The sequence below is a fragment of the Cydia splendana genome, chromosome Z, assembly GCF_910591565.1.
Source record: "Cydia splendana chromosome Z, ilCydSple1.2, whole genome shotgun sequence".
NCBI lineage: Eukaryota > Metazoa > Arthropoda > Insecta > Lepidoptera > Tortricidae > Cydia > Cydia splendana.
The window spans coordinates 37319637-37334595 of NC_085987.1; the positions used below are offsets into that span (position 1 = coordinate 37319637).

Here is a 14959-nt window from a genome sequence, read left to right on the forward strand (position 1 = left end):
TTACTGGTTAATTTAAGATAGCGTCAGTATGGGTGATACTTTTAAAGGGCCCACAGATTACCAGTTCGCCGGACGATATCAGCCTGACAGTTGTTCGGAGCTGTCAAATTTTGCGTTTAACTGACGCACGATGCCACAGACAGACAGACAGACATTGGTGTCAAACATATAACACCCCTCTTTTTGCGTCGATAAAGAAGTTAATTCATAAATATTCGTTGATAAAATTGAAGCCCGTTGCTATAAACCGAGTTTTCATATTTGACATTAATATCGCTATAGGAAAAAGAGGCAACAAACTGTTATCCCATATTCATAAATATAATCATTTAAACAACATACCTACCTACATCAAAAAATTTTTTACCCGCGGCATAACGTGAAATGTGTAATTGGATTAACGCATTCACTGCCAGGGGGCGTGGCCTAGGAAATAACTTGTATGATGGTGGACGCACATGTGCGTCGGGGGCAGTGAATGTGTTAAGAATGACAAGCGTTAAGAGCCAACGGGAGTGGTCATTTCTCCATACAAACGTACTCCTCGTTTTCCTCCGTGGTTTTTGAAGCTAGAGCAATGATTTTTTCAACACAGATTAATATTGTCATTATCTGTGTCGAACCGTTTTGCTTTTTTTGATATTTTTGTTTTTTAAGGCGCTAGAGCCCTTCAAAAATGGCCAAAATGGCCTAATTGACTATGCCGCAATGAGAGGCGTGGCATTCAAAACTGATATCAATTAGCCAAAAAAGCAAAACGGTCTGACACAGATAATTTCAAAATTATTTAGATTTCCAAATTTGGTTACGATTGGTTAAGTTTTGGAGGAGGAAACAGAGGAGTACGAAACCTCGATTTTTGAGATTTTTACGCAGGATTTTTCGCCTTGTCCTTATCGCACTACTTTTAGGTGCCGCTTCCGTTAGCGAGACGGGTATATTTACCTAAAATATTTAAAACTCAGCTCCTGTTTCGTCTTAAGGGGCCCACTGATTAACAGTCCGCCGGACGGTATCGGCCTGTCAGTTAGAACAAAATTTTGACAGTTCCGAACAACTGACAGGCCGATACCGTCCGGCGCTCTGTTAATCAGTGGGTTCCTTTACACCTAGGGTTGCCAGATCAAAAGGCGCTATTATCGGGAAAAAATAAAAAAAAATCGGGGTTTTGGGACTTAAGTCGGGAAAAAACATTCAAATTAAAGTAATTGTATTAAAAACTCGGAGTAAATATCTATTACTCCGAGATTAAAAACAACGATATGTTATATTATTGGCTCTACGTCAGCTGCTCTGCCCATAGTCGTTTTTATATAAAAATAGTATAAATTCTTTGAGATCTTGAACTAACAAAAAAAATGCCTTCTCATTATCTATCTATATTGTCATACTTATACTTATTAGGTATCAATAATCAACAAAATTTATGTAACTAATTTATTTCTTAGCTTGCCTTTGCTACATATATTTCATGTTACTTTTTACCGATATTACCATTTTTTGGTTCGGAACTTGAAATTATTGTTTTATAACGTGAAGCTGTTTTTAGGGTTCCGTACCCAAAGGGTAAAACGGGACCCTATTACTAAGACTTCGCTGTCCGTCCGTCCGTCTGTCTGTCACCAGGCTGTATCTCACGAACCGTGAAGCTAGACAGTTGAAATTTTCACAGATGATGTATTTCTGTTGCCGCTATAACAACAAATACTAAAAACAGAATAAAATAAAGATTTAAATGGGGCTCCCATACAACAAACGTGATTTTTGACCAAAGTTAAGCAACGTCGGGAGTGGTCAGTACTTGGATGGGTGACCGTTTCTTTTTGCTTTTTTTTTCCTTTTTTTTTGCATTATTGTACGGAACCCTTCGTGCGCGAGTCCGACTCGCACTTGCCCGGTTTTTTTCGGGATAAAGTTCACTTAGTCGGGAATCAGGAACACATGCTAAAAATCGGGAGAATCCCGCTGAATCCCGACCATCTGGCAACCCTATTTACACCGCCGTGCCGGCCGTGCATCACACGTTTAGGCGTCATCACTCGGCGACGGTTTGATAACAGCCTGATTAAATACACTTACTGTGTGAACGAGTCCAAGCCTAAAAAAGGAGATGCATATTACATCAGAGTTTATATTGCCTATTTGTAAAGGTTACCGACGTTTATCGAGATACATCCTTAAATGACTTACGGAAGGTCATAACATGGCACCTTTGAGTACAATTTAAAACTCTATAAAAAGTGTCGTGGATGTTATGGCTGATAGTACATTTACCAAATACTCGTCAGCGTATGTGCGAGTATGCACATACGAGGACAATACAATAATCATAATGTCAAATAGTCGACACACGGACTGGCGCACATTTATTCGGCTGCCTTGCGTAAGTTTGCGTAACAGGGAATACCAAATCCGGGCAATAAGTGGCACACCGCCTAACTGGTGTGGCGTGGCACACTTCGCGACCGAAATTATTACATAACTTTCGATGACGGCCACCTTAGCCTAGTTCAGAGGGCCTGCCGCCAAAATCGAACTCTGGCGATATTATAGATAGTCAAGCAAATCTTGTCAGTAGAAAAAGGCGCGAAATTCAAATTTTCTATGAGACGATATCCCTTCGCGCCTACATTTTTCCAATTTGCCGCCTTTTTCTACTGACAAGATCTGCTTGACCATCTAATATACATATGATGTTTATGGCATATTCGAGCGATAATACAGGCAGATGATTAAACGAAATTTTGATCATCTATTCTCAGTTCAGAGGGCCTACCGTCGAATAAAATCGAAAAAAATAATATAATTATTATCTGCCTCTCTATTGCTCTTGCGTATTCGAGCGACAGTAAGGCAGATAACGATTTTCGATATTCGTTGTAGAAATGTAGACTCTCAGGGGTCGGCAAGCTTTTCGATGAAGAGCCATCTGCGGAAGAAATTGCCAGTTTTCTGAACCTCAAAGGACCCACGAATGTTGGTTTTCGTGGTCAAAAAAGTCTAAGTGTTCATTTATTGGGTGATTTTAAGAGCCGCGATCGTAAATACGCATAAGTCGCATATAATCATAAATAGCGAAGCTGATGATCCTGGGTTCGAAAACACCAACATGGGCATTTGTTTCTGACAGGATGGATATTTTCTTCTTGAATGTTTTCGGTTTAGGTATTAGGTACTGATTAATACAGTACTTAATCAGTAATCAGCATGGTTATCGCTTTCATACGTAATGTAAGATGGTACTTTGAACTAGCCAATTGAAATCGTTCTGATGAATGTTGTTGTAATTGAAATGGCATTACGAGTTAATAATTTTAGTATCGAACTATCGACCTGAATGTTTTGATTCTGATTAAGATCTATTATAGGAATTATAGGTTACCTACATGGGATGAAAATGACATTCAGAGGACGTTGTTATTAAATATATTTTCATTGTGACATAAAATATTATGTACTTAGGTACTCGTATCTCAAAGTCGGTTTGCAAAAAAACTCTAGTCACAATCATAAGCACTCGCACAACCCATCATGCCCACTTCACTGAGGTACTTATTTGCATAAATTCGGTTGCTTATACACGCCCCGATCAGCCAGCAGCCTATGTCCATCAATCATCATTTGAACACCACGTTTCTCTGTTATTCTTCCGGTAGATAATTAATTGTCAGTGGGCAAGTATTATGCACTTATTTTGGACAAGGTGTATGCTTACAAACATGTTTTGATCTTACGTAAATGTTTCTTGATTCGGCACTGGTACGCAATGCACGACCAACCAGATCAAGTGTGCTACGGTTCATTGTTCAACTCAATGATTTTAAAAGTAAGAAGTAGGTATAGTTGGACAAGCAAATCTTGTCAGTAGAAAAAGGCGCGAAATACAAATTTTCTATGAGACGATATCCCTTCACCCCTACATTTTTCAAATTTGCCGCCCTTTTCTACTGACAAGATCTGCTTGACCATCTATAGGTAATATATTATAAGTTGTATAAGTCAACTCCATTCGGCGGCGAAAATTATCTTTTTGATCACACTGGCTCGTAATAGTACATTACTACAGAGGCTGGGAAGTAAGGGGTTGCCGGCCGAATGCATATAGACGGCTGAACGTATATAGTGCTTTTCTTAAACATGCAATGAAATAATAATAAAAATTGATAATGTTGATGATGATTGTTTCATGTCCTAATGTGATAGGTTATTCAGTGCGTGGGGATCTCACGTAAATTTTATTATTTTTGCGCTACGACGCACGGTTTAGGAGATACAGCCCTATAATATAAAGATAAAAAAAAAAGAAATCGAACCATAAAGCAAATACTGCCTATAGTTTTTTTTAATGGTTGAAGGCCACGATGCTGTGTCACAAATTTCGGTTCAATAGAAATAAAAAAAAAATTACTTCCCAGCCTAGGCCTTCAATTTTGTATGAAATTCCTTTACAGTTCTCTCGAGTTGCTCTACATCCTAAGTGTTTGACAAAAATTAGATCAATCTGTAAATAATATACCTACTTACAGTAAAAAAAATGTCTAATCGGTTGAGAAATGACGGAGCTCTGGGGTACGATCATAAAAAAAATTGTTGTTCCGTGAACTAAGTTTTGTACGGAACATAAAAAAACATGCAACCGAATTTCGAACCTCCTCCTTTTGGAATTTTGAAATTGTTAAGAAAAAAATTGATAAACAGTTCATGTTTCAAATTCTTCTCGCACATTTAGAGCCTGGTTAGAAAGTTGTTGGTGATCTCATAATAATGCTATTGCTAGTTGATACTATGAAGGCGTTTTATTTAATAGTTCTCAAGTATTTACTTTGTTCTAAACTATATTTTTCCCACGACGTAAAGATGAACGTATTTCTTTTAGGGTAAGATTTGTGTATGCACATTTGCACATTGCAGTATTGATGATAAAGACTACGTTTTAGACATATCCCATTGAACCAATTCGGTTATCACTACACCATATAAAACAAATTCCCCCGCCGCGTCAGTCTGTTTGTGTGTTTGTTTGTAAGTTCACGATAAACACAAAAACTACTTGACGGATTTTCATGCGGTTTTCATTTTCACCTATCAATAGAGTGATTCTTGAGGAAGGTTTAGGTGTATAATTTGTTAACAAATTATTAAGAGCCCATCAACGTGCACATCACTAGCGCCACTACACTGCTAATCGTGATTATTTAGATTTAAAGACAGGTAAGGTTTACTCTGTTAATTCCGAATGTCGAAAACTGTCGGATAATTCCGAAAGAGACTTTTATTATGATGGAATTAAGGGTGATTTTCATCTGAATTTCGGAATTATCCGACATTCGGTAATACCCGAATACACCTTATTTAAAAAAGGAGTCCGCTACGTACTGTATTGTGTATTTCAGTACCTTTTGAATACATAAAACTAGTTTTTACAGTACAAATGGTCCTATTTTCCCGCACTAGTGCGTAAAATAGCATTTCGTGCGATGTGAAAAGTTTAAATAAATAAATAATTATAAAAATTAAAATGTTATTTATTTAGGTATGAACCCATTACACTACAATAATAATTACTTACATGCTAAATATTATTTATAAATTAAAGCTTTAACTTAAAAAGTAGGTACTAATTAAATTAAATTAAATAGGTGCAGCGGAAATCTCGCTCACACAGTAGCAAGTTGTGTATACTACGTTTACAATGCTGTTCGTCGATTCGCTCACTCTCCCGACAAACGACCAGTGCCTTTTACGCATTATAGCGTATAAAGTCATCTACTCTGTTCTCAGCGAACATACCAGACGCACTACACCGCCACGTAACATTGCACGAAACGCGTTGTTGTACTGTACTCGGAGTCTGTTGAACGATCGTTTCGTGAAATGGTACCACAGCTGACTAGTGTAGAACGCCTGACAGTACGCCTTGAACAAAGTTATTTTGGGTTGGTCAGAACAGTGAGTAAACCGACGCGCCAACATGTTGCTTCTCATCGCTATAGCCCGCCGCTGTCTTTCGAGATCGTCATCGTCCTTTAGTCTATCTGTCAAAACGTGCCCTAGATACTTAAAACTATGTATTAACAAATTTTAATTCTGTCCCGTTTAACCTAACGGGTGGAACGTTAAATCTGGGCCCTTATCATATTTAAAAACAATTAATTCAGATTAATTAACATTGTATTTTAGTCCATGAGTTGCAGCATAACGCTCACATATTGACACTAATATCCTAAGACTGAGACTGACTGACTGACTAATATCCTAGGATTGAGCCCCTCTATCACGGGATAGAGGGGCTCAACAGCACCATATCGTCCGCGTAGCTAAAGTTGTTGGCGCATACGCCCGCGACATGACACGCGACGGCGGCGCTGCTGAGCTCCTCTATCAGGTCGTTCATGTAAAGGTTAAACAGCAATGGCGATGTCAGCCCACCCTGTCTAACTCCGCATTGCAACTTATACGGGTCCGAATTGGCATTTCCCCATCTGACGCTATTCATCTGGTTCCCGTACCAGTATCTCAACAGACTGGTTATTCTACTCGGTACACCTGCTTTCGATACTTTATCCATATTAAAGGGCCATATATGTACTGTAAAACGCTGTACGATACACGTGCGAATAGGTAATTCGCAACTCGTGTCGATTTAAAACACTCCCTTCGGTCGTGTTTTAATTTATCGCCACTTGTTTCGAATTTCCTCTTTTCCGCACTTGTATCGTAAATAACTATTATGTTACTGGATTCGTCAATCTATGCGTCCAAAGTTAAAACGGCCGTTTTTGTTTTGAGGTCCTAGTTCGACGTGGCGCTAGTGAGCACGTTAATGGGCTCTTAAATACACCTAAACCTTCCTCAAAAATCACTTTATTGATATGTGAAAACCGCATGAAAATCCGTTCAGTAGTTTTCGAGATAATCACGAACATACATACACACCAACAGAAGACGCGGCAGGGGATTTTGTTTTATAAGGTGTGTAGTGAATGTTACAATGGAATGTGTCCGGAATGAAGCTGCTTGGATACAACTAGCGGCTTATTCAAGCCATATATAATACTATGTTTGATGTCTGGGACCGCAATAGCATTCTGGCTGCTCCTCTGTCAGACGCCGCTAAGGCGCTACCTGCAGCTTGAGTACTTGGCTTGTACTAAAAGCTATTGTTAATGGAATAAGTTCCATTGTTGCTTTCTATGGAGCGACTTGTTCACAGGGTTCGGAAACAGTTTTATTTTTCAAACCGATTTCGTTCATTCACCCGGGAACGAAAATGATTTCGTTTCCGTTTGCGGTTACCGGTTAAAGAACTGTTCTATTGAGATCAGTGGCCTATTTTATAAAGCTACAAGTTACAATTTACAAGCGGAAGTCTCGTTCTAACACATAGGGTTAAAAAGAGACTTCCGCTTGTAAATTGTAACTTGTAGCTTTATAAAATAGGCCACAGATTGAGATACTGATTTATGCCAAATTCGTTCGCCTTCCGTTTTTGTAGAACGAAATTAACCGGTTAAATTAAAAATATCGAAGCGAGCTAGAACGAGTAAGTATTGTTATCTCTTTCACGTATGACAACGAGTTTAACCGAGAGTCTCCGAAAGCTAAAAGTAACGGGTATTATATCCTTCCTTGCAAACCATTAAATTTAGTTCCCTCTTCTTACCGGTTAGGAGAGAGAACGTATTTTTTTAGTTCGCGTTCCATCAATTAACCGGTTTTTTATGAACGAAATAATATAACGGTTTGGGAACGATATTAACAAGTATTTCAATAGAGTCTGTTCGGAAAGAGAAGAGCAAGGACCGGAAAACCCCTCTTTACGCTTAATCCTATCAATTCGGTAACCCAATCGATTCGGTTACCTTATCATTCGGTAACCCTATCATACTGTTACCTGATTGCAATGGTAAGCTTATTGAAACGGTAACCCTAACCTTTAACCGAGTTAATCTCAAAACCCCATCGCGATAGGGTTTTTGTTAAGGGTTTTTAACAGGTTTTCATTCAGTTATGGTAACCTTTATTATCGGTTGATTATTGGTTTGCTACATTTAAAGTAGTTTTAGTGATGTACCGTCAGAACTAAAAAAAATAGTTAATTTTATCCGTTTTATCCGTTTTGTCAGTTTTGTCAGTTTTGTCCATTTTGTCCGTTTTGTCCGTTTTGTCCGTTTTGTCCGTTTTGTCCGTTTTGTCCGTTTTGTCCGTTTTGTCCGTTTTGTCCGTTTTGTCCGTTTTGTCCGTTTTGTCCGTTTTGTCCGTTTTGTCCGTTTTGTCCGTTTTGTCTGTTTTATCTATTTTATCTGTTTTATCTGTTTTATCTGTTTTATCTGTTTTATCTGTTTTATCTATTTTATTTATAATATAATAAGATTTATAATAAGCACACAACACAGGTAGGTATAGGTATAAAGGAACGGCAAAAAAACTTGTTTGTGCTGGAGGCTTCATAGACCGCCCATGCCAACCTCGGTTATTCAATAATAAGTTGAATTTAAGTGTGCGTAAAGATTACAATCGTTTGAACTGGTCAAAAACCTTATAATGAGGTAACTGAATAGACTGGGTTTTTATTTCGGTTACCGGTAACAGAGGTTAACTCGATCTGATACGGTTACCGAATCAAAGTGTTACCTTATCAGACGGTTACCGTTATGGTAGGGGTTTTTATAACCACTTCTAAACTAACCCTATGAAAAACCCCGGTTAAGGTAACCGGTTCCAGTCCCTGGAGAAGAGTCGTGTAATCTATTGGGCCCCATACGTTCCACGACTCTTCTCTTTCCGCACAGACTCTATCGATATATAGACGGTCAAGCAAATCTTGTCAGTAAAAAAAGGCGCGAAATTCAAATTTTCTATGGGACGATATCCCTTCGCGCCTACATTTTTCAAATTTGCCGCCTTTTTCTACTGACAAGATCTGCTTGACCAAGTATATATTATACTACTTTCTGCTCTACCGGTTCCGAGCCCTGCTTGTTCACCTTGGTGACAAGCTCTAAAATAAAGAGATAAAATAAAATTCTTGGGACGATTTGGAACAATATTATCAAGATTGACATTAGACGTAATGACAATTATGACATTGACGTTTGTATTTGTGTACTTTGATGACACTGACATCCGCGTATTTATTTTAGATACAGAGAATATTAGATTTAGAAGATATTCTGCAGTTTTATCAGATGATGTAAGAAAAGTATAGAATAATTATACACTATGAGTGGTAATAAGGCTGCACAAGTTGCAGAGCTGTTTACGAAAGTAATCGCTTCTACAAAGTGCTTTGATCACAACCTTCGCAAGGTATTTCTGCTTTGTTTATGTAATTTTTATTCTAGTTTATTATTATGTATTTAACTTGAATGGGATTTTTTATTAAATTAAATTAAAATGCAACTGCCATGCAAAAACGTTTAGGCGAGCCTGAGCCTGATTTGCCATAGAGCATAATAACAAACGATAGTGCAAACGGACGGCTGGGCTCGTAACTTTGTCACTTACACGGGGCCAAAACTGCAAAAGTGAAAAGAAAAGGCATCGTGAATGTCCATAGTTCCTTATTATAAGGTAAATGTGGACAAGACCGTCTATAAGGAAAAACGGTCTACAAGCTCATACATCACTTCTAACTCTTGCGTTTATAATACTCCACTAAAAGGCCGGTTGGGCAGGAGAGAAGCTCTTCTTTTCTGACTGTGTCTGAGCGATGTCCATCATATCCATAAACAAATACTGTTCTTGCCCAACATATGACGGTCTTCCCTGCAATACATTTTATTTGCCCGCTTTCCTCACATGACCTTAGTTATAACATTGCAGGTTAAAGTGATATCATGTAGCAACGGCAGGCTTCTCACGGGTTTCCAAGTGGGAGCAGAGCACCTCAACCAGCGCGGCACTCTGCATGGTGGATTCATAGCCCATCTCGTTGACGCCATATCCACATATGCCCTCACAGCCAATGACAATGTGGAAACCAGGGGAGTATCCATTGATCTTAGTGTCTCGTGAGTATTTCAATAGCTATAGTACCTAGTATTTTTTAATCTTTCATTGAGAACCAAAGCACCTCTTACTGCTTACCTGGTTGCAACCAAAAAAAGGAGCTTGGGACCTGCTTTGCAACTGAATCCTTAAACCATTTGACATCCCTCTCTAGTCATTTGATGTCAAGCCATAATTCCTGTTGTAGGGATGTATTTTAAGTATGATGCCAAGTATGTTGCTGCTATCTTAAGACTTAAGGGTTAATCCCTAGAATTGGCTTAGAAGCGAATTTTTCATAAGTGACTGCCATTTGATCTTAAAAACTAGAGTGTACTGGTAATTATAATTATATTTATGGAGATTGTACACTTCCAACTCTGGAGGTTTTAACTTTTTAATGCAAGAGAGAGATGAATCATATAAGTATTTAAAAGTTTAAACTAAATTTTAACATGGATTGTCTTTAATCAAATTCTTAATTCAGTTACAATAATGGGATATTTCCTACATATTTACTGTAACTTGTGAACAGAATCCATTTGATATGAATGCGAAATGGTTATAACTGTGTGCAATGTATTTTTTTTTTCAGATACTACACAGCAGCCAAAGAAGGAGATGAAATAGAAGTAGAAGCAGTAACAAAGAAGTTGGGTAAGAAGATTGCGTTCTTAGAAGTAGAAGTACGGAACAAAGCCACTAATAAAGTATTAGCTTCAGGTAGACATACCAAATATATAGGTGTATGACTTGTAAATAAAAGTTATGTAGATATTTAGCTGCATAGTTTCATTATAGACCTATAAGTACGGCCATTAACACAGACAGACATGGCTAAACTATAGGGGTTCCTAGATAACTATGGAACCCTAAAAAGTGAGACAAGAATGTATTATATTTTACGTATTTTCATGACAAAAGTTAAGTGAGTTCATACATCCTCAAAAAATAGTTAGTAAAATGATTTTAATTAGGATACAATGCAAAAATGTCAAAGGTAAGTTATCCAATATTTTGGATGTTGTTGAGGCACTTGTCCCACCAAGAGCGAGTAAGCGATTAACTATCGGCGATTTTCTCGCCCAAGAAACGAACAAACGATTAGGATCCTGTGTTAGTAAAAGAAACACATATATTAATAGTTCATCGCTGGCTGTTCACACTGCCGGCGAGAACACTCGCTCTACTAGTTTGTCGCCGCGATAAGATAAAACTAGCTCAGCGGTACTCGCTCGGCGATGCTCGCTTCGTAGTTAGAACTCGAGCTGCGAGACCAATCAGTCTGCGTGTTCGGCTACGCTGCACCGCCCGAGCGAGTGACGCGAGTAATAGCCCGTCGCACTCGAACACTCGCCTATAGCCGAGCGACAAAACTATTGGAGCTAACACTCGCTTCTCGCCGCTCGCCCACTCGTTTCTAGTTTATGGTTCTACTCGCTTATCGCTCATCGTCGGCGGTGGGACAAGTGCCTCAATGGGTTTACTTACCAATTTCTGGATCATTAAGCCTAATGGGGCCCACTGATTAACAGTCCGACGGACGGTATCGGCCTGTCAGTTAGAACAAAAATTTGACAGTTCCGAACAACTGACAGGCCGATACCGTCCGGCGGACTGTTAATCAGTGGGCCCCTTAAGTTCCAGAGATACTGGTCAAACATGGAATCTTAAACCAATAATATAATTTAAGTAGGTATTTCATCACGTGGTGACTAAAATAAAACACAAACATGACATTCATTATATTTATTGAACAGTTAAATTGAACATCAAATACACAAACACCTAACACAATAGTTGGATCTACACATTAAATAGTATGTTGGTAAGTTAATATCGAGTAGATAAAATAGTTATGTAAATCTAACCAAAGACATAAACAAATTCCCAAACCCCATTTTTACTAATACAGTCATTATGATTGATACACATTTTCCCGAGTGAAATATTTATCATATACCCTTCTTACTGATGCAGGTGAATTATCGTAAGTACATTCAACAGCAGCACCAAGTAGATAGTGACGGCCAAAGTGGCCAAAAGTATCCTAACACATCATTGTTATCGTAGAAATAGGATGGGTTTATTAGTTACTGACAGTTAGTTCAGTGAAATTAGCTAAAATTACGGCATAATTAATAGAAGACTTTTTTTAATTGGGATATGTACGTTGTCGACCGAGGTTATTTTTCATCAACCCTCCCCTCCCCTCCCCCCTCTGCGTCACTCCCCCACACCCCCGCAAAGGGTCCAAAACCTAGTTTTTCTCAATTTTTAAGAAAACCGTTCTAGATACAGAAAAAGGGTGTAGGAACGAAGTGATCCTTATTAAATTTTCTATTTATCTCTTATACACACTATATTGCTATCACTTATAGTTTTTGCGCAATACGTCACGGAAGATGCTATTTTTAGCATTTTCAGTGTTTTTTTTCTTTTAATGACTTTTCTCAAATAGCACTTACGATATCTTTCACGCTTTTAGGGTTCCGTACCTCAAAAGGCAAAACCGGAACCCTTATAAGATCTCTCGTGTGTCTGTCTGTCTGTCCGACCATTCCCCCCCCCCCCCCTTTATCTCTGAAACTACTGGGCCTAAAATTTTGAAAAAATACACAAAATAGTACTTTACCTATAGATAATAGGAAAACCTATTAGAAATGTGCAGTCAAGCGTGAGTCGGACTTATGTACGGAACCCTTGGAACGCGAGTTCGACTCGCACTTGACCGGTTTTTTTTATTAATATGTTATTTAAAATGGGTATTATTTATTGAAAGAGTTTGTGTATCTGGGAACCTTGTTCACTAGGGACGGTAAGCATGATAAAGACATTGAAAGGAGAGTGAATGCTGGAAAACGTGTGAATGGGGCACTTAACGCTTTTATGAGCAGCCAGAAGGTGTCGCAAAAAGCACGGTTGGCTGTTCATAGAGGGGTGTTGGTGCCTACACTTATGTATGGTAGCGAAAGTTGGGTATGGCAGAAGAGGCATCAGAGCCAAGTGAATGCAGTGGAAATGAGAGCGCTGAGAAGTGTGTGTGGTGTGAGATTGCAAGATAGAATTAGGAACAGTGTGATAAGGGAAAAGTGTGGACTGAATGTTGATGTAGTGACTAAAATTGAGAAAGGTATTTTGAGATGATTTGGACATGTGGAAAGAATGAGTGAAAGAAGGCTAACAAAGAGAGTGTATAAGGGAGAAGTGGAAGTGGGAGTTGGATTGGGTCGACCTCGGCGGATTTTCTCTGATCAGATCGGGGAAATCCTGAAGAAAGGCCAGTACGGTTACCATCAGTTTGTCACTGACATAAACGCCGTCGAGAACGTAATTTACTTTCTATACATCCCGTTTGCACGAATATGCGAGTGCGAACGAGATGTATAGAAAGTAAATTACGTTCTCGACGGCGTTTATGTCAGTGACAAACTGATGGTAACCGTACTGGTCAAGAGACCCTAAACCGGCGAGCGTGTATGAGGAATGTAATGAAAATGAAGGAAGCGAAAGAGGTATGTCAGGATCGTAGCAAGTAGAAAACCGTGGTCTCTGCCTACTCCTCCGGGAAATAGGCGTGATTATATGTATGTATGTATTATTTATTATTAAACTACTTCATTTGACGATCCTATGCCATTTTTAAAATACATCGCCTTCAAATATTTTCAATGTCAGCTAATATCGTTATTAACCACTTGTGTGTATATGAAACGGATCCTGACCGAAATTTATAGGTACCTACAGCACAACCGAGGGTGAACCCACGATTTTTGATCACCACACTCGTCTTCTTCCTCGCGTTAGTTGTCGCTTTTCGGTGAAGGAAAACATCGTGAGGAAACCGGACTAATCCCAGTAAGGCCTAGTTTCCCCTCTGGGTTGGAAGGTCAGATGGCAGTCGCTTTCGTAAAAACTAGTGTCTACGTCAAATCATGGGATTAGTTGCCAGCGGACCCCAGGCTCCCATGAGCTGTGGCAAAATGCCGGGAACAACGCGAAGAAGATGATGAACTTTTCATGTGTGTGGTGGTCAAAACTCGTGGGTTCACCCTCGTTTGTGTTGTATAAAATTCGGTCAGCGGGCGCAGCACGGTTCCATTTTTATCGCCTATCACTATGCGCGTCCCTTTCGCACTTACATACTTGTTAGAGCGTGACAGGCATGGTGAGGCAACATAGAAGTACAATAATAGAGAGGAAACGTGGGAGGGGCCAAATGACCGAACGAGATAGAACTTTCAGTAGGAGTAGCAAGAAAGCGGTACTATTGTTTGTCCTTGTCACAGTCTCACTTTTTGTTTGTTCCCCACCATAAATTTAGTATGGGTTATGGTGGGCAACAAATAAAAAATTTCATTTCATTTCATTTCAATAACCCGACCGAAATACGTAGATTATTGTTTTTGGTATATTGTCAGGAATGTTAAAACGTGTTTTTAATATTGTCGCATTGCGTATATTTTGTCCCTCACGGAGGCACACGTACACCACTTCTATAGGCTACCTTCTATGTGAGGCAAGCTATAAAAACGCGACCGTGCGATCTGTTTCACAGTTAAGTGGTTAATAAATGTTTGAAGACGATGTATGTTCAAAATGGCATAGCATCGTCAAATGAAGGAGTTTAATAATAAATAATACACCATTTTAAAGAACATATTAACTATTTATTTAAATTAAACAAAATTTGGCAATATCGTAAGTATATTTTGAGAAAAGTTATCTTACAAAAGAAAAAAAACGTAAATTCTAAAAAACTTGCATACATGGTGACAGATTTCACAAAAACTATAAGTGATAGCACTATAGTGTGTATAAGAGATAAATAGCAAATTTACTAAGGATCACTTCGTTCCTACACACTTTTTCTATATCTTGAACGGTTTTCTTAAAAATTTAGAAAAACCGCGTTTCGGGCCCTTTGCGGGGGTGTGGGGGGGGGTGACGCAGAGGGGGGAGGGTTGGG

At 38.8% G+C, this 14959-nt stretch overlaps 1 protein-coding gene across 1 annotated transcript; it reads left to right on the plus strand.

Moving 5' to 3' along the window:
- The first annotated feature begins 9151 nt into the window (after positions 1-9151).
- LOC134805358 (acyl-coenzyme A thioesterase 13-like) lies at positions 9152-10771 on the plus strand. Its single transcript, XM_063778694.1, has 3 exons — positions 9152-9309; positions 9826-10013; positions 10586-10771. The coding sequence occupies exons 1-3, from the start codon at positions 9223-9225 to the stop codon at positions 10740-10742; spliced, it is 432 nt and encodes a 143-aa protein (XP_063634764.1). The 5' UTR covers positions 9152-9222; the 3' UTR covers positions 10743-10771.
- The last annotated feature ends 4188 nt before the right edge of the window (positions 10772-14959 follow it).